We start from the raw sequence: 25,355 nt of genomic DNA on the forward strand, positions 1-25,355 counted from the left end.
GCGGTCTAGTTGAAGTAGGAGTAGATCGAGGCTTAGTTGAAGAGGGACGTTCTTTAGAAGAAGAACTATGCCTGGATGAAGTATGCCTCGATGAAGGCCTCGATCGTCGGTGAGAATGGTGCTTGGAAGCAGATCTCGAAGATTGAGGAGACTTCGCCTCGGAGACAGAAGCAGCTGATGCCACCAAAGAATGGATAGGACTGGAGGCTGTAGATCGAAGCTCCAGAGGCTTGGTGGAGGAACTTCGATGCACTCCCAAAGACTCTGATCCTTGTATAGAGTGTGAGGATTCCTGCCGAGGCACTTGCAAAGATTCTGCTCCTTGCTTTATGTGCTTAGATGCCAGACCAGACACTCGCAGATACTCTGTTCCCTGCAAAGAGTGTGCAAGCTCAGACTGAGGCAAAGAAAGCGGCTCGACCACGCGGGAGTCTGCAGAATGCCCAGGCTGGATGAGAGGAAGAAGCTTCGGTCCCATATTAGTAAGGAACTGAATGAATTGCTTCTCCAACACGATCTGGAAAGAAGCCGGCAAGGATGGATGGATCCGCGTCTGAAACCGGACCACTTGCTTTGGCTGGAGGTTCCACCGAGGCAGTGTAAATGTGCTTCGACTTGGAAGTCTTAGGCACTTTAAGCACCACCGCTGGAACTTTCTGCTGAGCTATCTTATCTGAGGATACAGTGGTAGATACAGCAGACGTCGTCGAGGAGAGAGCCGCAGCAAACGATGAAGGTCTGATAAGGCTCGAGGTGGAAGCAGTAGAAGCAGGAGGAGTCTTGGTCGAAGGCGAGGCCCAGGTCGCCTTCGAAATCGAGGGATCGGAGGAAGAATCCATCTCGAAGAGCTTCTCCACCAAAAGACGACGACGTTTAAGGGCTCGAGGTTGAAGAGTAGCACAGCGCTCGCACGACTTCGGTTGATGAGGAAACGTGCCATACGCTGGGCGGGAAGGCATGCGTGGTGCGGTCGACTCGAAACTTCTAGTTTCTTCAAGCAAGTCTGCTGATGACATCACCCATATGTGAGAATAGGCTGTCTGCTTGTCCTGGGATAAAAGCAGGGTATTCTAAACAACTGAGCATACACAGATAGGACGGGTCATATGGAATCCTACAGGGAGTAACAGAAAGAAGATTATCGAAGGTAAAAACCTAATCTTCCATTCTGTTACATCCCTTCCGGATTGTAAATAATTTTTTTCCTGCTCTATTTTGTTGATTCCTTTCAGTATTTTGAAAGTCTCAATCATATCCCCTCGCAGTCTATTTTTCTCAAGGGAGAACAATTCAAGTCTCTTAAGTCGTTCCTCGTATTCCAAATTCTCCATACCTTTTATTAGCTTCGTTGCTCGTCTCTGAACCCTCTCCAGCAGTTTTATATCCTTCTTTAGGTTGGGAGACCAATGTTGGACACAGTATTCCAAGTGTGGTCTGACCATTGCCCTATAAAGCGGCATTATAACTTTCTCCGATCTACTCATGATTCCTTTCTTTATCATGCCTAACATTCTATTTGCTTTCTTTGCTGCCGCCGTACATTGTGCCAATGGTTTCAGGGTCCTATCTATCAGTACACCCAGGTCCTTTTCTTGTTCGCTCTTACCCAGAGTTGCACCTGACATTCTATACTCGTGTTCCTTATTCTTACTGCCTAAATGCATTACTTTGCACTTTTCCACATTAAACTTCATCTGCCGTTTCTTCACCCATTTCTCCAACTGACACAAGTCACTCTGGAGTACCTCGCTATCCTTCTGCGATCTGATTGCAGAAATGCTTTTTGCATGAGGGATCATTCTCCCAGGTCCAGGACTTGTTGACTGAGGAAGTCTGTCAACTCTTGCCATGTGCGCCACTGAGAGAGACAGAAGATGCAATTCTGCCAACGAAACAGCCTGTGAGCCTCATGGCTCAAGGGAGCGCTTCTTGTATCTCCTTGATGAATTATATACACCACCGCTGTGGCACTGTCTGAGAACACTCGCACTGCTGCTCCTTCCATAGTGGGCTGGAAGTGAATAACGCCAGGCGAATTGCCCGAAGCACAAAACGATTGATCGACCAACACCACTGACAAGGAGACCACTGCCCCTGAATGGAGCAGTCCCCTCAGTGATAAGAACATAAAAATAGCCTTACTGGGTCAGACCAATGGTCCATTAAGCCCAATAGTCTGTTCTCATGGTGGCCAATCCAGGTCCCTAGTATCTGGCCAAAACCCAAGAAAAAGAAAAAATATGAAGTAAAAATGGCACAGGAAGGCACAAAAGTAAAGAGAGGTGCAAGTAGAATTTCCCCAAATTCCTCCGAGATCTAATCTAATCTGGGATTTATGAGTTGCACCATGCCTAAATAGGTTCAAGGTGACTTACAGTAAAATTAGAGTGATATAATTTAGTACAGTACAAGGAGGCTACAGGAGATACATTTCAAAACAGTATGAGAGATGGTACAATACAAGAAGAGTAAACTAGTACTGTTTAAAGCGTGGTGCTGCCAGGTAGAAGGTGGAGGTAACTTATAGTCCCAAGTTATGTGGATGATGGTGTGCGCATTGTCATAAGAGGTTGTAAAGTGCTTGTAGGCTCAAGGGTAAGTTTTCTGTGGTGGATATGTAGTTGAAGAATGAGGTGGAGTTGGCGCTCATTGGCCGTAGGGGGTGTTATAATGCGTTAATGGAATGGATAGTGTGCAGGACATGGTGCAGTATTTTGTGGATTTTTTCTACATGTAACGCCTGCTTTTCGTATGGTTCTGGGTAACTCTAGTTAGATATAAGCATATGTATTAGATAAGGCCACGCTCAAACGTACGGAAAAGTGGGCGCATGAAAATCTGAATATGGATGTAGCCAAGGCCAGAAAAACACACTACAGATTAATATTAAGGAAAAGCTTAATATTCTCTTTATGTATTTTGCTATTAAATCAGACCACAGAAGAAATCGGGTATAGATACACATAATACACACATAGAGGTATTAATGACTCCATCTTGTTTTCTATCTTTCTGTCTCTTTGCGTCTTTGTGCAATTTCCCGCCTTAAGCCTCATGGCCTAATTGATAATAAATGTGCTTGAGCTGGTTAGTTTGGAGCATATTTGATTTCATATTCTAATGTTGAGTATAGAAGGAAAGCTTCTATAGATGACGGCAGATAAAGACCCGAATGGTCCATCCAGTCTGCCCAACCTGATTCAATTAAAATTTTTTAAATTTTTTCTTCTTAGCTTTACCCAGTACTGTGCTTGGGTTCCAACTGCCGAAATCTCTGTTAAGACTTACTCCAGCCCATCTACACCCTCCCAGCCATTGAAGCCCTCCCCAGCCCATCATAGAAACATAGAAATAGACGGCAGATAAGGGCCACGGCCCACCAAGTCTGCCCACCCCAATAACCCTCCCCTACCTTTCTCTGTGAAGAGATCCCACGTGGCGATCCCATTTTGACTTAAAATCAGGCACGCTCCTGGCCTCGACCACCTGCAGTGGAAGATTATTCCAGTGATCAACCACCCTCTCGGTGAAGAAGTATTTCCTGGTGTCACCGTGTAGTTTTCCGCCCCTGATTTTCCACGGATGCCCTCTTGTTGCCGTGGGGCCTTTGAAAAAGAAGATATCCTCCGCCACCTCTATACGGCCCGTGAGATATTTGAACGTCTCGATCATGTCCCCCCTCTCTCTGCGTTCCTCGAGAGAGTATAGCTGCAATTTTTTCAGCCTTTCCTCATACGGGAGATCCTTGAGCCCCGAGACCATCCGGGTGGCCATATGCTGGACCGACTCAAGTCTCAGCACATCTTTGCGGTAATGCGGCCTCCAAAATTGTACACAGTACTCCAGATGGGGTCTCACCATGGATCTGTACAATGGCATAATGACTTCGGGCTTCCGGCTGACGAAACCCCTATGTATACAACCTATGATTTGTCTAGCCTTAGATGAAGCTTTCTCCACTTGCTTGGCAGTCTTCATGTCCTCACTGATGATCACCCCTAAGTCACGTTCTGCTACAGTCCTTTGTAGGATTTTACCATTAAAGGTGTACGTCTTGCATGGATTTTGGCTGCCCAGGTGCATGACTTTACATTTTTCGGTATTGAAACTGAGTTGCCAGGTCCTGGACCAGTGCTCCAGTAGGAGTAGGTCATGCACCATACTGTCAGGCATTGAGTTTCCGTCTGGCCCTGTGCTTTGGTCTGACGTGTTCCTGCCTACTACAATTGCATAGTTTGGCATCATCGGCGAATAGCGCTATTTTACCTTGAAGTCCCTCAGCCAAGTCCCTTATGAAGATGTTGAATAGGATCGGGCCCAAGACCGAGCCCTGTGGCACACCACTGATCACCTCCGTCTTTTCGGAGGGGGTGCCGTTCACCATCACCCTCTGCAGCCTACCTCCAAGCCAGTCCCTAACCCATGCTGTCAATGTGTCTCCTAATCCTATAGAGCTCATCTTGTTCAACAACCTGCGGTGTGGCACGCTATCGAATGCTTTGCTGAAATCCAAGTATACGATGTCTAGGGACTCCCCAACATCCAGCTTCCCTGTCACCCAGTCAAAGAAGCTGATTAGGTTAGATTGGCAGGACCTCCCCTTAGTAAATCCATGTTGACGCGTATCTCGTAGATTCTCCTCGTCTAAGATCGTATCCAATTGGCGTTTGATTAGAGTTTCCATTAGCTTGCTCACTATTGATGTGAGACTCACTGGTCTGTAGTTAGCAGCCTCCGTCCTGCATCCTTTTTTGTAGAGTGGAATGACGTTAGCCGTTTTCCAGTCCAATGGGACTTTACCTGTACTAAGAGAGAGATTGAAGAGCGCGGATAGCGGTTCTGCCAAGACGTCACTTAATTCCCTGAGTACCCTGGGGTGTAGGTTGTCTGGTCCCATTGCTTTGTTAATCTTGAGATTAGATAGTTCAAAGTGGACAGTGCTGGGTGTAAACTCGAAATTTCGAAATGGGTCTGCAGAGCTATCCCTTGTCTGCAACTGAGGGCCGGATCCCGGCGCCTCACGGGTGAAGACTGAGCAGACACAGACCGTGCAAGTCTGCCCAGTACTTGCCTTAGTTCAATATTTAATCTTATTTTCTGATTCTAGATCCTTTGTGTTCATCCCACGCTTCTTTGAACTCAGTCACAGTTTTACTCTCCACCACCTCGCTCGTGAGCGCATTCCAGGCATCCACCACCCTCTCCGTAAAGTAAAACTTCCTAACATTGCCTTTGAATCTACCACCCCTCAACCTCAAATTATGTCCTCTGGTTTTACCATTTTCCTTTCTCTAAAAAAGATTTTGTTCTACGTTAATACCCTTCAAGTATTTGAACGTCTGAATCATATCTCTCCCGTCTCTCCTTTCCTCTAGGGTATAAATATTCAGGGCTTCCAGTCTCTCCTCATACGTATTCTGGCGCAAGCCTCCTATCATTTTCGTCGTTCTCCTCTGGACCGCCTCAAGTCTTCTTACGTCCTTCGCCAGATTCGGTCTCCAAAACTGAACTTAATACTCCAAGTGGGGCCTTACCAATGACCTGTACAGGGGCATCAACACCTTCTTCCTTCTACTGACTACGCCTCTCTTTATACAGCCCAGCATCCTTCTGGCAGCAGCCACTACCTTGTCACACTTTTTTCACCTTTAGATCTTCGGACACTATCACCCCAAGGTCCCTCTCCCCGTCCGTGCATATCAGCTTCTCTCCTCCCAGCATATACGGTTCCTTCCTATTATTAATCCCCAAATGCATTACTCTCAGTTCTTTGCATTGAATTTTAGTTGCCAGGCATTAGACCATTCCTCTAACTTTTGCAGATCCTTTTTCATATTTTCCACTCCCTCTTCGGTGTCTACTCTGTTACAAATCTTGGTATCATCTGCAAAAAGGCACACTTTTCCTTCTAACCCTTCAGCAATGTCACTCACAAACATATTGAACAGGATTGGCCCCAGCACTGATCCCTGAGGGACTCCACTACTCACCTTTCCTTCCTTCGAGCGACTTCCATTAACCACCACTCTCTGGCGTCTGTCTGACAGCCAGTTTCTGACCCAGTTCACCACTTTGGGTCCTAACTTCAGCCCTTCAAGTTTGTTCAACAGCCTCCTATGAGGAAATGTATCAAAGGCTTTGCTGAAATCTAAGTAAATCACATCTAGCATATGTCCTCGATCCAGCTCTCTGGTCACCCAATCAAAAAATTCAATCAGGTTCGTTTGGCACGATTTACCTTTTGTAAAGCCATGTTGCCTCGGATCCTGTAACCCATTAGATTCAAGGAAGTACACTATCCTTTCTTTCAGCAAAACTTCCATTATTTTTCCAACAAATGAAGTAAGGCACACCGGCTTCTAGTTTCCTGCTTCATCCCTGTGACCACTTTTATGAATAGGGACCACATCCGCTCTCCTCCAATCTCCAGGAATCACTCCCGTCTCCAGAGATTTGTTGAACAAGTCTTTAATAGGACTCGCCAGAACCTCTCTGAGCTCCCTTAGTATCCTGGGATGGATCCCGTCTGGTCCCATCGCTTTGTCCACCTTCAGTTTTTCAAGTTGCTCATAAACAGCGCAGAATCTACTCCATTTTCTCGTGTAACTTTGCTAGACAATCTCGGTCCTTCTCCAGGATTTTCTTCTGTGAACACAGAACAGAAGTATTTGTTTAGCACATTCGCTTTCTCCTCATCACTTTCCACATATTGGTTCCCAGCATCTTTTAGCCTAGCAAATCCATTTTTCACAGCAAATATGAATGAAATATGTTGTGTAGATCTATGGATGTTTGGAGCCCCGAATATGTGATATGCGGTATGAATGATGTGTGATAGAAGGATTTGTATTTAATTTCAAACGTTTTACATTTATAAGATTTAAGAAACTTTAAGGGAGCCTAAGAGTCACATCTGGAATTTGACCCGTCTGACCTTTCAGCTAGCCTACCATAGAAACATGTGAAGGGAGGGTACTTGTAGCCCACTTAGGAATGTGGTTCAGTGAAACTTGAAGCTGTTAGTTTTCCAAGCTTGGGTTCTGCAAACACAGAAGGGCTGTCTGATTTCAACTTTTTGAGAATGACAAAGTGTATTGGGTACGTTATAATGTTTTATGCATATTCAGAAATTAATGTAAACAAAAATGATTTTTAAAACACTTATCTTTGAGTTTGTAAAACTTGTTCCTATGTAAAGGAATTTTCTTTGTTCAAACCTAAGGACAGCCTTTGTTGGCTGATTGATTGACAAGTGTGATGTCATACTGGTCAGGGTAAAAATATAAAAGGAACACCCCAGTATAGACTCAGAGAGACCATCAGGAGAGGTGCAAATTCCACGCCAGATAGGACTCCATCACTGACATTATTCCTAAGCACCTAAGAGCGAGATTGGCGCAGTGCATATGCTAAGTCTTAACAGAGATTTCGGCAATTGGAACCCAAGCACAGTACTGGGTAAAGCTTTGGATTCTTGCCCAGAAATAGCTAAGAAGAAAAAAAATTAAAAAAAAAAAAAAAATTTTAATTGAATCAGGTTGGGCAGACTGGATGGATCATTTGGGTCTTTATCTGCCATCATCTACTATGTTACTATATAAATTTTTAGCTTCTTTAAGAATGTGAGGTAGTTCAGTTCTAATTGCTCTAGTGTAGATTGCCCTAGTGTAGAATTAATCATCTTGATTAACCAATTTAGTACTTCTTCCAGAATATATCGGTATGGGTAGGATGGATATAGATCCAGTTGGCATTTCATTTCAGATAGTCTATTCACCGGAGATCTTAAGGGGGGTCTTAATTCTGTTGCTGTGACAGTATTAAAATGTTGTCCATGTTCTTTCCACTGGGTATATCTAATGAATTGCTTTCAGAAACGGTATTCTCTAGTTCACAGTTCTTCAACCGCCAGTCCGCGGACCGGTGTTGGTCCGCAGAAAATTCCTGCCGGTCTGTGCAGGACTGGCGAGATGGATGCTGTTAAATTTCCTGCCCCGGTGGTGTTCACGGAAATCTTCTGTTCCTCCCAGCCTCGGGCGATCAAGATAGGCTGCCAACGTCGGCCATTTCCTCTGTGAGTCTCGCCTATGCGGAAACAGGAAGTTGAAACAAAATAGGTGGGACTCAGAGAGGGAAGGTCCTGATGTTGGCAGCCTGTCTTGATCGCTGCCCCTGCCGAATCGCCAAAGAGGGCCGCGGGGAAAGTGCAGGCAGAGAGGAGATGGTCAGCGTGCGCGGGAAGGTCAGCGTGTCGATTGGGGCCATCAGCAGCGTTTGTGCTGAGAGTCTGCCCATGTGCAGGATGCGGCGGGTAGGGGCCTCCGGCTTGTCTTGGGTGGCAGGGCCTGCAGTGCAAAGCTGTTTTTGCCGGCTTGGGGGGGTGGGGTCACGAATGTGCAGGGCACAGCAGGAGTAAGATCATGGGGAGCCTTCAACAGTGGCTGTCTCCTATCCTAGCAGCTCTGTACTTACCAGGGCAGTGATTCACTTTGGCAACTTCCCCTTTCCTCAGCGGCGCAACGGACCCAAGGCTGCCTAAGTAAATCATTGCTGCAGGCAAGTACTGAGAGCTGCTGGAAGGAGAGGAAGTCACTGTTGGAGGCTGGGAAGCTGCTGGATAAAGGGAGAGCTGCTACTGGACCTGGAGGGAGGTAGAAGGAGAGATGCTACTGGGAGGGGAGGAGGGAAAGGGATAGGAAGAGAGTTAATGTTGGATAGGGGGAAGGAGGGAAGGCAGAAGGGAAAAAAGGAAAGAAACAGCTGGCAGGGAGATTACAGAGGGGAAGGGGGTCAGGGTGGAATGGAGAGATCAGATGAGGGAAAGGAGAGAGACAGAGGAATGAGAAAGTAGAGAGAGATTGATGCTGGAAAGGGGGTCAGCAGAGAAATGAGAGAGGGATAAAGATGCTAGATCTGGTGTAGGAGAGATAAAAATGAAGAAAGCAGTGAAGCTGGAATGAATGATGTAAAAAGGAGAGAGGAGGCACAGGCTGGATGGAAAGGGGAGAGGGGCATAGAAAAAAGTCAGATACATATGGAAAGGGGAGAGGCCAGACAGTGGATGGAACGGGCAGACGCTGGAAGGAAGAGTGGAAAGAAGATGAAAGCAGAGACCACAAAAGGTAGAAAAAAATAATTTTATTTCTATTTTGTCATTACAATATATCAGATTTGAAATATATATCCTGCTAGAGACATAACTGGGGACTGCAAAGCCTAACACTATTCCTATCATGTGTGACTGCAGTATTCTGTTAGCATGATATTTCTGTGTAGCATTCTGTAATAATTTGGCTTGTTCAGTTTTCTTGATAGTAGAGGGGATATATGTGAAGGGGAGGGGAGACAGGGGTTTTGTTGGTCCTTGCTCTGAATATTTATAAAATGACAATTGTACAGAATATTGCTTCTTTTTATACTTTAATAAAATACGTTCAATATAAAATCATAACTGAGGCTTGTGCAGATGGGATCAGATGGTTTGTGGGGACCGAGCTTGCGGAGACGGGGCGAAAATGTGTTTTTTTATTTCGGTCTTAGTAGTTTGCCGGTCCACAAAATAATTCTTTTATTTCTGCCGGTCCACGGGTGTAAAAAGGTTGAAGAACACTGCTCTAGTTGATTGTCTACCATATCATCAAATAGAGAATATGTTTAAACTATCTTATTCTCAAAAGTTTGATGCTAGTGAGTTAGGTGTGTGTGGTGGGGGGGGGGGGGAGGTGAGCTACATTTGAGGCAGTTGTTGCTGTGCAGTCTGTCAGTTTTGTTAGTTAGAATTTTGAACAACATCCTCAAGTCTGGTTTGTCTACCCCAGTCATATTTGAGTAGTATTTTTGTTTGTGTCTGTCTGCCTGTTATAATATGCATGTTGTTGCCTTCATAAGTGCTTAATCTCCCAATTTTCACCAAGTTCTTTCTAGGTTTTGGCATTCTCTTTTCAGGCTTCTTAGCTCTGTTAAGTACCACAGTTTCTTCTCGCTTCTAGGTACTTTCTTCTCTACTAGTGGAGCTATCAATTCTAATGTGATATCTATGGATTTTGTCCATTTTTGGTCCAGGTTTGTCATTTGTAAAGAGGGTCCCAAAACATTTGAGCATCAATTTTCCCTCTAGATTTAATGGATTTTCTTTTTTGGTCTTGGATTGGTGTGTGATATTTTGTAATTTAATTTATTTATTTTGATTTCTTTCCCATTCTCCCAGAAGCTCAGAATGGGTTACAAGTAGACATTCACAATTATTTGAAAACAGACTAGTGTGACAAACCCGAGCCCGTTTCGGGGGTTTGCCTATGTCCAATCCATGTCCGGTTCGGGTTTTGCCACAGGGATTAGGAAGAAGTACAATATGTAAAAGAGCGGACCAGGTAGTATCCCCGACTTTAGACTTAGCTGACTACGGCACAGACGAGGAAGTAGAGGCAGGAGAGACAGAGCAGGAGAGGTTCAAGCAACAGAACAGCACAGGGTTTAAACCTGGCCCCGAGCCTGCTAGGGGATTACTTCCTTTCCAGCAGCCTGTCCAGGCAAGGGTTAAGGCTAGGAAAGGACCTGCACTTAGGCAGATGGAACAAGCCTGTGTGTGGAAGGCCCCTCCCCCACCTAAGCTGAGGGGGAGTGTCCTTCCACAGCTTAAAACGACACAGTTAGGAACACATAGGGGGGAAGCAGCCTGAGGCAAGGAGGAGAGAACCATCCACTCTTTCTCTGCACCCCGAGGAGTCTGGCTCTGCAGACTGGCCGATGTTGGACACAGAGGAGCTTACTGCTGACCTCAGAGCTAGGAAGGAACCCATGGAGACCCAAGCTAGTCTGGTAGGACCGGAAGGTGTGCCCATGGACATTGATATGCAGTAGGGAATGTTTGCCTGTAGCCACAGTCGGGAAGCCCCAGTGAGGTCAGTGTGTTTGAAGAGGGTTGATGTGCCACTCCCTTCTGATAGGGCACATGAAGTTGGGGCTGAAGAGCTTTAATTGTGAGGCCAGCAAACGTTTTGCATTATTTTCCTGCTAGCAGCTAAGCTGGGCCGGGAGCGTTCCTCCACACAGCTGTGCATAATTAATTATCTGAACGGCACAGCAGGGAGCTGTGCTGGGACCCTGCACGTTCTCAGAACTAAGGCTAAGCAGGAAGGAAAATGCCTTCACAGGCTGAGAGGAGATGTGTGTGTCTTTGAAATGCTGGGTTAACAAGGAATACGTTTTACAGAGCAACAGGGAGTGAGATGAAATGTTAAGCCAGGGAAACCATGTGACAGGTTGGCCGGGTTTCCTGTTCAAGTTTATTTTCTGTTCTGGATTTACCTACCTTTTGAATGGACACAGCTGCTAGAGCTGATGCAGCTCAGTGAAGGTTGCTAAACCAACCTGCCCTGGGGAAAAGGACTGTGTAAAGAATTGCTAAGAAAGTTCAGAAGCAGGGGACTGTAGGTTAAGGTGGGACTCACCCAAAACCTGGAAACTGGATGTTGATGTTTTGCCCTGTGTGTGAGCAGCCTAGGTTTGCCTCATGATAATGAGGGCTTGTTTTGAACACTGCTGAGCTGAAGCCTATTTTCTGTTGTTGAATGAAACCTGTGCTCACAATAAAACCTTTGATTTGCTACATCCTTTCTGGGACTCTCAACTTGCATGCCCTTCTTAGGCAGTTAGGAAGCCAAGTCCTGAAGGGTCCCCTGGTAGTAGGTGACACGCCAGGCCAGAGTATCGTGTCATGATTCCGGGGCTCGCAATGCAGCGCCAGAGCGCGGGTGTGACATAAGTCATGACAACAAATAGATTACAGTAGACAATAACAGAGCTTATTCTAGAGACCAGACTGGTCATAGAGAAAAGTACTAGGAGAAGTATATTGAGGAGGCTGTTTTTAATGGCCTGATTGGCGGAAGAGGAAGGTCTTTACTGCTCTGAGGAAGGTCATTAGTGAGTCTAGCGACCTGATCTGTGTGGGTAGTCGGTTCCATAGCTGAGGTAGAAAATGGCTGTAGGATCTTTTGTATACCGTACTTATTCAGAGGGATCTCCCTGTGGGAATGCTGAGTCTTTGTATTGCTTTGGAGCGGAGGGGGCGGTTAGGGGTGTATAGGTGTAGCTTGGATGCTATGTAGGCTGGAGTTTTTTGGTAGAATCTCTTGTGTGTCATGCCCAAGGCTTTGAAGATGCATCGCTTTTTGACTGGTAACCAGTGAGCTGCTTAGAGCGCTGGAGTAATGGGGTCATGGTAGCTGAGGTTGTATAGGAGTTGAATTGCTGAGTTCTGGACTTTTTGGAGGTGTTTTAGATCTCTTGCAGCGATGCCATTGAATAGGGAGTTGCAGTAGTCTAGTCTAGAGAGTACGTAGGCATATAGCGGTTGGGCTAAGTCTGTTTCTGGGAGGTAGGGTTTGATCCTTCGCAGCTGGCGTAGGTAGTAAAAAGATGTGGAAACTACCTGCGAGACATGGGTGGAGAGGGACAGGTAGCCATCCAGTATAATTCCAAGACTTCGTACCTGGTCTTTTGCTGTTAAGGGGGTGGATTCCCAGGATAGTGTGAATCTACATATACAGTGGAACCTCGGTTTGCGAGTAACCCAGTGTGCGAGTGTTTTGCAAGACGAGTGTTGATTTGCTACACGAGCTCTATGGTGGGGTGCGTACCTGCCTGTGGGTGCTGCAGCCCTTGTAGCGTGGTGGCTTCCTTTCCCCGGAGTCCCCGTGTGGCTCTCCTCCCTCTTCAGCCGATGCCTTCGCCACTCCAACAACACGCGCACCACGTACAAGCACGCAGGACATCCTGCGTGCTTGTACGTGGTGCGCGTGTTGTTGGAGCGGCGCCGGTTTGAAGGGGGAGTTCAGAGGTCCCGCACATGCGTCAGAAGGATGGCGGCCGGCTTGAATCAGAAGCTGGGAGGCGCTGGTGAACGTAAAAGGCATCGGCCGAAGAGGGAGGAGAGCTGCACGGGGACCCCGGGGAAGGGAAGCCACCATGCTACAAGGGCTGCAGCACCCACAGGCAGGTACCCACCCCTGGGCCACCATAGTAAACCTTGGTTGTGGAACGAATTGTTTCAGTTTACATTGTGGCCTATAGGGACATGTGCTTTGATATACGAGTACTTTGAATTACGAGCATGCTTCTGGAACGAATTATGCTCGTAAACAAAGGTACCACTGTATAGTGGTCTGACCATATTAGTGATGACCATTCAAAGACAGAAGTTTTGGATCATTTGCAGTGACCATGTCTAGCGAGTGGCCTTTTTCGCGAGTAGGGCCAGTTGCATCTCATAGAAACAAGAGATTGTTGAGGTATTGGTTAAGTTCCTTAACATCATTTAGACTGTTTTCTAACGGTAGGTTGAAGTCACCGAGCAGTGTCAACGAGGAGCATGTTAATGCCACATTAGATATAAATTCTTGTACTTTTGGTGCACATTTTGACCAAGGACCGGGAGGTCTGTAACAATATATGAAGCCTAGCAGTTATTGTACAGGGTCACTTATAAGTTGACAGAATAACAGCTCTATTTCTAGTTCACCTAGGGAGCTGGTCTTCTCTATTTCTAGAAAATTTTTTAAATATATTATTGCTACTCTCCTTCCCCTTTTTGTCTGTTGATCAGTCTTTATCATCTTATATCCCACTGGGCAGATCTCACAGATTCTACCATCAGAATGTAGCTAATTACAGTTCAGCAGATGAAACGGAGGAGGACTGTGAATGAATCTAGCAGTGTGGCAGAGTAAATCAGAAGCAATTTTGGGTGGCATCAGCTTCAGTGTTGGAAAAATATATTGACACCAACTTCAACATAAAAAGGGGGAAATTATTCCAAACTTGCACAAAAGAACCCATTACAATCTTGACTTTTGAAGAATACAAGGTGTTTCATCAAGAACTACACCAACAAACTTGGCCCAAGTACTCATGAGCCTCTGACATGTCCTAAAAAAGCTTGTGCCAAAACAATATGATAGATGTCACAAAAATTGTGTGTAAATAAATAAACAGTGCTGCTGCAGTTTCAATAAAGGAAGTTTCAAATGAATGGAGGAAAAAGCCTCAGACTGGAACCCTTCCACCACCACAATGGTGGTCCAAGGTGGTTGGGCGAACACCTCACTGGCAAAAAACCTCCAAACTGACTCCCACTAATTGTAAACTTAAAGCAGGGCTGTATTGTGCAAAAAGATAGAGGAAATATCCACTTATCTTATCGGTTGATCGGTACACCAACGGTGGCCAGCGTTTCACATATCTGCTGCCTCAGGGTGTAAAGCTTAGTGGGAGTCAGTTTGGAGGTTTTTTGCCAGCGAGGTGTTCGCCCAACCACCTTGGACCACCATTGTGGTGGTGGAAGGGTTCCAGTCTGAGGCTTTTTCCTCCATTCATTTGAAACTTCCTTTATTGAAACTGCAGCAGCACTGTTTATTTATTTACACACAATTTTTGTGACATCTATCATATTGTTTTGGTGAAAGTGTTTATTTCAACATTATTGACTTTTCACGTATCCGAGTTGTTCTTTGCTAAAAAAGCTTGTGTACATAGGACAAAGCTGTTAGGTGGACACACACGGAGCACTCATTAAGCCTCCTTTTCCCTTCAAGAAATAGGAAGAATTGGAAAAGGTATCTTTAAAATTGAAGGGGAATTAGGAGCTCTTCAGACACAATATACTGAACAGTGATGGTAGGCTTCTTCTAGGCATATTTAAAAGATGATCTTTTACCTTTAAACCTCCTGTTTCTTCTAAAAGCTCCTTCAGGAGACGGATGTATTCAGTTGCTGCCTTGAGTGTGTCAACTTTACTTGGTTTTCTGTCCTTTGGAATCAGAGGTACCAGGGTCTTCAGTCTAGAAAAGCCACTATTTATATTCCTTATCTGAAAAAAAATGGAGTAAAATATAAAGCAGGAACAAAGTCACTTTTGGAGCAGAATCATATATAGCACTAGTGGTTGAAGAATCACTCGACTATTATCACAATACAACATGGTTTATAAAATCCAACTTTCTATACCAGATACATTTCTAACTTTGAAATTAAAGTTTTTCCTATGGAAATAAGAAAAGTTGACTTACCAGTAGCAGAATCAATACTCTTACCTTTGGGATGACCAAAATAAAAGAAGTTAACACAGATGAGGCACAAGGTTTGATTCCAAATTGTAATAGACACTCTGGAGGGGTATGGATAGCATAAGGAGGGACCCAGCGACGCTTGACTAGTCCAGAGATTACCAACCAAGATTTAATGCTAAAAAAGTGTAGGATCCTGTACTTGGGCTGCAAAAATTCAAGGAACAGTAGTATAGTATGATGATGAAGTAAATCTATATAAAAAAGTAGAATGGGACTTAGGGGTGATCATATTGATGATCTTAGGGTGCCAAAAGTGATAGCCAAAGCCAGAAAGATGCTCGGGTGCCAGAAAGATGCTCGGTGCATAGCGAGAGGAATGGTCTGTAAAAAAAAAAAAAAAAGAAGTGATAGTGCCATTGTATAAGTCTCTGGTGAGGCCTCCAGAAAAAGGAGAAATTGTTATACAACAATAAATAAAGAAAACCTGATAGTTACCTATCAATTGAATATAATTTACAAAACCATCGGTATAAACCAAAATGACACTGAAGGTGATTATTTAACTTTTTTTCTTATTTCTTTTATCCTATAAACAGGAACAAGCCACAGACAATTTTTTTCTCTCTCTCTTACTCCTATTGGCATCACTGGCTTGAACCCATCCTCCCTACCTTGATCCTAACATATAAATTAATCTTTTATTTCTTCAATCATAACGCTATAATCTTAAATTAATTTCTGCTAAAACACCTAACTAGATTATTATTATCTTCTAATATTATTACTTTCTGATAAACTCAATGTTTTAAATATTTAATTCCTAAAAAGTTAATAATTCATTGATATTTAGGACTATTTGAACTCATAGTATATTTCAGAAACTCAGAACCGACAAAAGTACACTAGTGCAAAAGTGCACTAGTGCTTTAAAGTGCTATATCAAAAGTGCTGTAACAAAAGTGCATTTGTGCTGTAAACTTTTTGGATTTCATTCAGACTTTTGAGACTTCTTAAAACTTAAAGTACTTAGCTTTTGCTTTTATGCTCTTCAGCAAGCAACGACCCTGGTTCTTAAAGAGCATAAGAGTAAAAAATAACTTTAAATTTCAATTAAAGAAAAATCCAGTATGGTCGCTGAGCAATTTTCCAAAAGAAAAGGCACAGAAACCCCCCCAAAAGTGGCGATTTTGGGGTTGGGAGAGACTAGGGCTAACTCCCAAACTGCCCAAAAACCACTTTTAAGGACCCCCTCCCCCCAAAAAAATCCCTGTGACAGAGTCAGCTCTGTACTCATGTGCCATGAGGTGCTGTGTATTACTGCAATGGAAGCTGAAACAGAGGAATCCTCTACAAGCACGAAAGCTGGACTGCTGGTCTTCCGACTGCCTCACTGGTCCGATACCAATGGCTGAAGACCTCCACTGAACACCCTCACAGATGCAACCTGGTGGAGCCATGCAGCCTGCGCTCAGACTCACTAGTGGATGAACCTGGGGTGAGCCAGCTCCCAAGGGAATGGTCTTTGAGTCCCGAACTGACATGCAGGCTGGCCAAAGGGTGCACTGACCGGCAACTAACCCTCTGCAAAAAGACTTTACACAAAGTCTGATCTTCCGCAGCCAGAGCTATCCTTGCGGGGAACCTCTGCAGCTCAAGGGCGGAATTTGTGAAGAAAAATAAACATGAGCAAAAAAGACAAGTCTGGCTTATAGGAAAAACACTGGATTCCTGGATGGCAGTCTTGAGGTAAGAGGGGAGGGGCTCAAGACTCTGTATAATGAGCTCCCTACAAGCTATCTGGCAATCATAGGAAAATAATCCACTAGTCCAGGAAAAAGGTGGGATTGTACAAGAAATCTTCATTTTCTTTTTTTTTTTTTAAATTCTTTATTCATTTTTAAGCTTTCATCAAGTGTACAAAATTAATATTAACAATATTAAATAGACCACTTGAACATCTTATCAGTATACTTTATAAACATAAAAGCAACCCTCCCCCACCCTCCCTCTAAGCCCATTATTAATTGTAAGATCATAAACCCTCCAATAAAAACCTCCCCTCTCCCAACACTAAGTGGTGTATAATTAATAGAAAAATGGCATTTAATCATGACAAAAAGATGTTAATGGCTCCCATATTTTTACAAAAGCCAATTAAGGAGGGTGGGATAAATTTTCCAAACTTTTATAGGTACCATCAGGCCTATATTTTACGTCAAGGTATGTATTGGGTCCTCCCGGAGCTTATTGAGTACACTCCTGATTGGTTATATTTGGAATGGCAACTCATGTTTCCTTTACATCTTTCTCATGTTCTCAGTATCAAGATGCCCAGATTATATAAAGAAAATAGAATTTTAATGGATACTTGGAAAACCTTACGATTTGTCAGTAACTTAACAGCTATTCCTATTAACAAATCAAACCATATGGCTAAACTCCAGGATTCAAATTGGCGGATTCATGGTCGTCTGGAAGCATTGGATAATTGCAGGAATACGAACTTTGAATGATGTTATTTCTAATGGTAAACTGCTTGATTTTACACAATTGCAAAATAAATTTCCCTGCCATTCAGGCAGGGAAAACTCTTACTACCCAATACAGTATGGAATTTTTATGTTTTCAGGCAGACTTTTTCGGTCACCAGGCCGCGCAGTGGTATAAAACTATTAGTGATCTGGTTAAAAAAAAGCCTTAGGGATATTTGGAGCATTGAGATTAAGCATCAGATTTCAGCATCTCAATGGCCACATATTTGGTCTTGGAGAATAAGATATACAATGTCGGCATCTATGAGGCAAACTTGTTTTTTTCTTTTACATAGAGCTTTTTGGATCCCAGTTAGATTACAAAAATCAAATAGTTCCTTGTCTAATAGATGCTGGCATTGTAATCTTGATGTAGGGACTTTGGATCATCTTAGCCTTTTGGAATTCAATCTGGGATCAAATAAATTGTTTACTGGAAAATCATGTAGCGTTATCTTATGATACTGTGATATTTGGAATGTCTATGAGAAAAAAGAGTCAGATATCATCGTGTAACAATAAACTTTTATTGATCAGGACAGGAGTTGCCATCCAACATATTACTAATAATTGGAAAGACCACAGTAGACTTAATTTTAATTTCTTGTGGAATTCGTTGTGTCATCTATATAGAATGGAAAGATCACTGGCGGTACAGAATGGAAATTATGAAATATTCATTTTCTTTGTTCATGATCTTTATCTTATGCTCAGTTCTAATTCCATGTTATGATTAAGCTTTGACTTTTCTCAGTAGATACAAATGTTCGTCACTTCAAAAAGTAGTTTTTGGGGTTTTTTTTAATATAAATACCATTGTGCGATTCTGGGAGTCTTTAAACACTGCTCCTCAAACGCTAGGGTGGTCCATGCGCCAAGTATCCACCTTAGGGTGCTCAAAACTGCAGAAAAGCAGAAGCCAGCAGAGAAAGCCGAGACATAGCTTGAGAGAACTGGAAATAGCAGCTTGGGCATCCTACTGTCCTGTAACCGGACCAAGAAGCTGTGAATGGGATGGGAAAAAAAGGGATTTTTTTTAATTTTTAGCTCTTGCAGAGCCTCCAGCAATAAAATGGTGGACAAAGCCATGCTTTAAAAGTCTTTGGATGGAGGGGTCCTCATCCAAATCTGAACGCGACCGTGTTGACTAGTCCCAGAAAGGGTATCAGCCGGATCCAAAATAAAAGCAGTGTCAGGAAATAAAAGCTGCATAATATCCATATGGTATAATGTAATCAAGCTCAGCCATAGCTAGATGAGAGGGCTCCTGAAAAAGGGACCTTCGCCACTGGTGCAACTGGTTTAGAAGAAACACTACGCGCCCGCTAGCTACGTCCAACAAGCTGGGTCTGAAGAATACACTTTACAGAGGAGCTGAAAAAAAGTTTGGCGACAATTCACACCGTATGCACTACAGGGCCCTGCTGAGGTGCTCACACTGCGCCAAGAGTCCCCAGACTCAGAACCTAGGCATTTGGAACCTCCAGAGAATATTCAGCTAGGATTGGAGTACCAGAGGGCTCAGCGCTTTCTGTCCTATTATTTAACATCTATATGGCTGCTATAGGCAAATTATTTGAGTCATTTGGAGTTGAATATCGAATATATGCAGACGATATTTTCTTTTTCCCAGTAGGTGGATGGGGCATAAATTTTGAAACATCATTGAGTAAATATATGTGTAAACTTGAGGAGTGGATGGGAGAACAAGGTTTGAAATTAAATGTAGACAAAACCAAAATAATGTTTGTAGGAAAGCCTGATCATCAGTGGTCTAAAGAAGTACAAGTTATTGATGATGTTCTTCCAGTACATGGAAGTTATTACCATTAAGCGTTAGACTTGATTCTGGCCTTACAATGAAGTTGCAAGTAATCAAGACCATACAAGTATGTTTTGCACAAATGCATTTGCTACACCGACTAAAACCAATGCTATCGCCATACGACTTCCATACTGTAGTCAAGGCTATTGTTTTACCAATGGAAGCAAGCTAACATACCACTATAACCATAAAGTGCATCACACTATTTTACCACGGTCTCAGAACTGGAGCCTACGCATAGTCCTTATATCACAAACTCGAGTGATCAGCGTAGCGATTTAGCTCCCTGCTCCAATCATTGACCGCTTGGATCTTAAAACATATAAACTTTAATAATTTACTCCTAAAATATTTCTTATAGAAAATTTTTTTTTAAATTATATATACTTTTAATTCTTTTTGTAAAAAACATCAGTGCAAATTTGTCCACATTGTATGCCATAAACCCTAAGAATAACTCAAACCTCTGAAGGGAGCAGACCTCAGCAGCACTTAAGGATCAAAAGGCAAGAAGCAGTTATTTCACAGGACATTCAGGAGATAAAAATGAATTGAATGCCGTAGTGCTGGCCCTGAAGCAGCGGACAAGCAGTGAGTCCGCGAAACGCTGGCCGCGTCGGCTTGTGCAATACTGGCTTGTGCAAATAGTTGAGCACTGCTTGAAAAAATGTATCCAGAGACAAGCGCCGTTTAAGATAAGTAGCTTGTCATTTTTTCAAATCCTTTAATAGTGCATACAATGTGGACAAATTTGCACTGATGTTTTTTACAAAAAGAATTAAGTATATATAATTAAAAAAATTTTTTCTATAAGAAATATTTTAGGAGTAAATTATTAAAGTTTATATGTTTTAAGATCCAAGCGGTCAATGATTGGAGCAGGGAGCTAAATTGCTACGCTGATCACTCGAGTTTGTGATATAAGGACTATGCGTAGGCTCCAGTTCTGAGACCGTGGTAAAATAGTGTGATGCACTTTATGGTTATAGTGGTATGTTAGCTTGCTTCCATTTATAATTTAATACCACTTGGGATACTTGTTTATATATTGTTTTACCAAGACATGATTACTGCAATGCCCTGTACACCTTGGCATAACAAAAGCAAGGTGTAGGGCATTGCAGGTTATACAAAATGCAGTAGCAAGATTGATAATGGGATTGGCAAAATATGATCACATTTCGCCATATCTTCAACAACTGCATTGGCTACCAGTTGCCTTCAGAATACAATAAAAAGCAGTAATGATTTGCCATCAATTCTTGTATGGAAACATACCAAAATTGTTTTAAAAATAGTATGCTTAGTTATATACCAAACAGATCACTACGTTCTGAGAATTTAGTTCTACTTAAGATGAATGTTAACCCAAGGCTTCTTGAGACTGGCAAAACGACTTTATGCTGTGCAGGAGTTAAAATATGAACTTCCTTGTAGGCCAAATACGAAACTATAGTGAAAAGGGCATGTTTAGAAAATTACTCAAGACGCAATTATTTGTAGATGCCTTTTTTAGTCAATTTTCCTTTCTGCATAGTTGATGGATTATTCGTGATTTTCATTATATAAGCTATGGTATTAATTTGTAGATATGATTTCTGATTGATTGTGTGTGTTTTATTATGTTTTTGCAAAATTATGTATATAAATTACATAAACCGTTTAGTTTTAAAATGGTATAGAAATTTTTAAAATAAATAATAAATTCCAGAATAGCCTATGGGTGAGATATTACCCCCAAATCAGGAACCCAGCCAGTTTCCCAGCCATGCAGAACCTGAAAGAGGTGAACATAAGAAGCGCCATCCCCGGATCAGACCATCGGTCCATCAAGTCCGGTGATCCGCACATGTGGAGGCCCTGTCAGGTGTACACCTGGTGTAATTTTTAGTCACCCATATCCTTCTATGCCTCTCATAAGGAGATGTGCATCTAGTTTGCTTTCTTTGCCGCCGTCGTACATTGTGCTGATGGTTTCAGGGTCCTATCTATCAGTACACCCAGGTCCTTTTCTTGTTCGCTCTTACCTAGAGTTGCACCTGACATTCTATACTCATGTTCCTTATTCTTACTGTCTAAATGCATCACTTTGCATTTCTCCACGTTAAACTTCATCTACCATTTCTCTGCCCATTTCTCTAACTGACCCAAATCTCTCTGGAGTTCCTCGCTATCCTTTTGCAATCTGATTGCCCGGCATAGCTTAGTGTCATCTGCAAACTTGATGATCTCGCTGGATGTTCCTTCTTCTAGGTCATTTATATAGATATTAAATAAGATCGGCCCAAGTACCGAGCCCTGGGGTACACCGCTAGTTACTTTCTCCCAGTCGGAGAACTTCCCATTTATGCCCACTCTCTGTTTCCTGTTCTCCAGCCATTTGCCTATCCATCTTTGTATATCCCCCTCTATTCCATGGCTTTGTAGTTTCCTGAGAAGTCTTTTGTGTGGAATTTTGTCGAACGCTTTCTGAAAGTCTAAGTATATTATGTCCACCGGTTCTCCACTATCAATTTGTTCATTCACGGTCTCAAAAAATTTAAGTAAATTCGTTAAACATGATTTACCTTTCCTGAAGCCATGTTGACTTGCTTTTATCAGGTTGTGTGTATCTAAATGCTGGACTATGCTATCTTTAATCAGTGCTTCAACCATCTTTCCAGGGACAGACGTAAGGCTCACGGTCTGTAGTTGCCCGGTTCTCCTCTCGATCCTTTTTTGAAAATTGGCATGACATTCGCTATCTTCCAGTCGTCCAGTATCTGTCCTCTAGTGTGCTGCAGCACGCGGTATACAGTCACAGATCCAGTACAATCAAGGCACACATTCAATAGATTAGGGGCTGGGGAGTCCATCCCAAACGATTTTTAATCAAATTGAGAGGTTTTGTGGCAGAAATAAATCTTTGGAAAAAAAAAGAAAAGAAAAATCGATAAAAATCTGAGATGGCCGCTGCCAGTGAATGTGTGCCAAAAACGGCAAAAATAAACGAAATACGAAAATAAAAAAATAGTGATTTAGGATCTGGGGAACATGTACTCTACCCTCAGAAACTGAAAAACACATTTTATCATGTTTTAACAAACCACCCCCGAAGTTCCCATAGGAAATAACTGAGGCTGCCTCAGTCCCTTGCCTGCAAGCTTTTTTAGACAGCAACTGAATGGAGAAAAGGATTTTCTGCCTCAGAATAGCTCCAAATTGACCAGACTTGAACATCTTCGGACTGCCAGTCGGCTGGACACTGACTAACCTCCACCCCATAGATCCTCTCCATGCGACCGGGGGGGGGGGGGGGGAGGGAGGGGTAGAAATGCAGCCTGCACCCTGAATCCCATGGGATGTTCAGAAACCCAGGGGATGTTCACTCAGGGCGCATACAGCCTGCACTTAAACCCCTGACAAAGTCAGCGGGCAAGCAAACTCCCAGGGAAATGGACCCAGGCTCAAAGAATGGTGGCACAAGGCATGCTGGCTCCACAGATTCACCAAAGTTTTACTGTGAAGCAGAAGTCTGGACTCACAGAACTGCGTCTTTTTCTCCAACAGAGGACCACCAGAAAAGGGGTCTCAAGGCACTGAATCCACCATAAAAAAAATGAACTTTAAGTGAAAAAGAAGAAAAAGCAGAGAAATTCAAAACACCTGCACAGATTACTTGCAGAAACTGAAACTGTAGTTGGCTTCAGCATGTGATCAGAAAAGTGTTTGGATTTCTACAACTCCCAGATTGCGGGAAGGGATTGGACACCTAGCGTATGAATCCGAAAGGCACGTAACAAATGCTTTTCATACAAAATTCAGTTATTTGGAGCACTCTTCCATATAAACTGTTGTGCATAATGGTAATTACATTACTTATAGTCATAGTACTTAAAAGAAAAACCCAACACACACATAGACACAAAAAGTAGGGCCACCCCCACTCCTTGCAACTACCTTACAATCCCCGTTGGTCCAGGGATAAGCAGATATAACTGGAAATCACTCCTGTACTATAATATCCCTAGAACACTGGGGATTATTAATATAGGCTGAGGGCCCACAAGTTTGGGGAGGGGGGGAGGGGGAGCACAAAATTTTTTAGAAATGGATTTTGCACCATTTTGGCACAGTCAACGAAATTCAGTCAGCCTCTTCTCTTGTGTTGAACTTACCCAGCAAGAGTACACAACATTTTTTCATATTCAGAGTTTGTGAGCTCTTAGGTGTTTCCTGATGCTTCTACTAATCGGTACAGTTTCTTCATTAGCTTTGTTGTGGGACTTTAGTCTCAAGTTGATTAGGATCAGATACATAGCAACCCTACCTTAATGCATACAACAGTGCAATTTCAAGGCTCCAGGGCAAATGTCTTTCTGTTAAGAGGGTGGTGTAACCTTCAGGAGCCCCTTTGTCATACAGCTTAGATCTACTTCATCATTCACTTCTGTAGCATCCATTCTTACAGGCAACTATAAAGGAAACTATTGGTGGCGATTTCATATGCCGACTTGTAGTTCCAGTGTTTCCTGTTTGATGCCTCACCATCCAACATGGCCTTCTGCTTCTGTAAACCAGGCTATACCCCTCTAAGCAGAAAGCAATCCCGCTTGGGGATTTGGCTAGCAAGTCCTGTGTTACATTGACTATCTTGGGTTAGTTCAGCCTGTGACTATGAACAGCTTACAACCTTCTAACCACTGCAAACTGAATATTACAGTACTCCCAAAATGTCAAGTGCATATGTGCAGTTTGCACACTCACACATGGCAGTGTATTTTAAAGATTTACTCCTTAATAATAATAATTTATTCTTGTATACCGCCATACCCAAGAAGTTCTAGGCGGTTCACATCAGTTAATTAAGATCCATGATGACACACAGATTTACAACATTTTGTCAAAGTTACAAGCAACAAAGAAGGGTATGAGGGGACGTTTTAACAGAGTTTATCAGAATTATCAGCAATGTCAAAGGTTAGGTTGGACGGTAAGAGAGAAAGAGCAAGAAACCTAATAAGGGGAGGGAGGAAGGGGAGAGCAGTTGGAGGGGGAGGAAGGGCAGGGTTGGGATTATTGCGGGGGGAACGGGGGTTTAAGGTCCTGTTCGCGGAATAGGTGCGTTTTGAGTAACTTTCTGAAGCTGAGGTAGGTAGGGGCCTCGAGCAACATTTGGGCTAGCCAAGGGTTCAGCTTAGCCGCCTGGAAGGCGAAGGTTTTATCGAGGAATCTATTGAGCTGACATAATTTTAGGGAGGGGAAGATGAACAGCTGAATTCTGCGGGATTTCTTGTTGGTGCGATTCAGAGTGAAGTGGTGATTGAGGTATCTAGGTAGTAGGCCAAATGCTGTTTTGTAGCAGAAGCAGGCGAATTTGAATAGGACTCTCGATTCGAATGGGAGCCAATGCAGTTGGTGGTAGAAAGGAGTGGTTTAAATAAACCAATAATGTCAGAAAAATCTGCTTGTGTGGATTACAACCATTAACAAAAATTCTTAATCTGTGCTTACACTATACATATCTCCTGCACACATCCTTCCACAGGGGGTTGGGGGAGAGATTGGAGGGCAGAATGGGAGGGTTGAAAAATATCAGACTAATATAGATATTTTTAAAATCTCAGTTTTTATTATGAAATGATGATATATAATGAATTAATGAATTGTTTTGTATACAACTACAAATTCGGATGTTTTTAATTGCATTATTTTTCAATAAAAGGAAAAAAATATATATATTCTTAAGTCATAATGACATGACGATACAGGCAAATCCTATAGCCAGTGTTATATAGCACACTCTACAACAGCGGTCTCAAACACGCGGCCCATGGGCCGCATGCGGCTCCCTAGGTGCTATTTTGCGGCCCGCTATCTGAACGCGATGATCAACTGCTCCCTTGATGCAGTTGATTGTTTTGGTGAAAGCTGCGGCTAGCGGAAGCTCCT

At 43.1% G+C, this 25,355-nt stretch overlaps 1 protein-coding gene across 8 annotated transcripts in view; it reads right to left on the reverse strand.

The window, feature by feature from the left end:
• FIGLA (folliculogenesis specific bHLH transcription factor) overlaps positions 1 to 25,355 on the reverse strand; it is a 58,772-nt gene that overhangs the window by 16,735 nt on the left and 16,682 nt on the right. For all 8 annotated transcript variants that reach the window (XM_033947717.1, XM_033947721.1, XM_033947719.1 and 5 more), the window contains exon 3: positions 14,717 to 14,869. In XM_033947717.1, coding sequence (XP_033803608.1) covers positions 14,717 to 14,869 — 153 coding nt within the window. The remainder of the gene's footprint in view (positions 1 to 14,716; positions 14,870 to 25,355) is intronic.

This window comes from Geotrypetes seraphini, chromosome 6 (genome assembly GCF_902459505.1).
Source record: "Geotrypetes seraphini chromosome 6, aGeoSer1.1, whole genome shotgun sequence".
NCBI classification, from domain to species: Eukaryota; Metazoa; Chordata; class Amphibia; order Gymnophiona; family Dermophiidae; genus Geotrypetes; species Geotrypetes seraphini.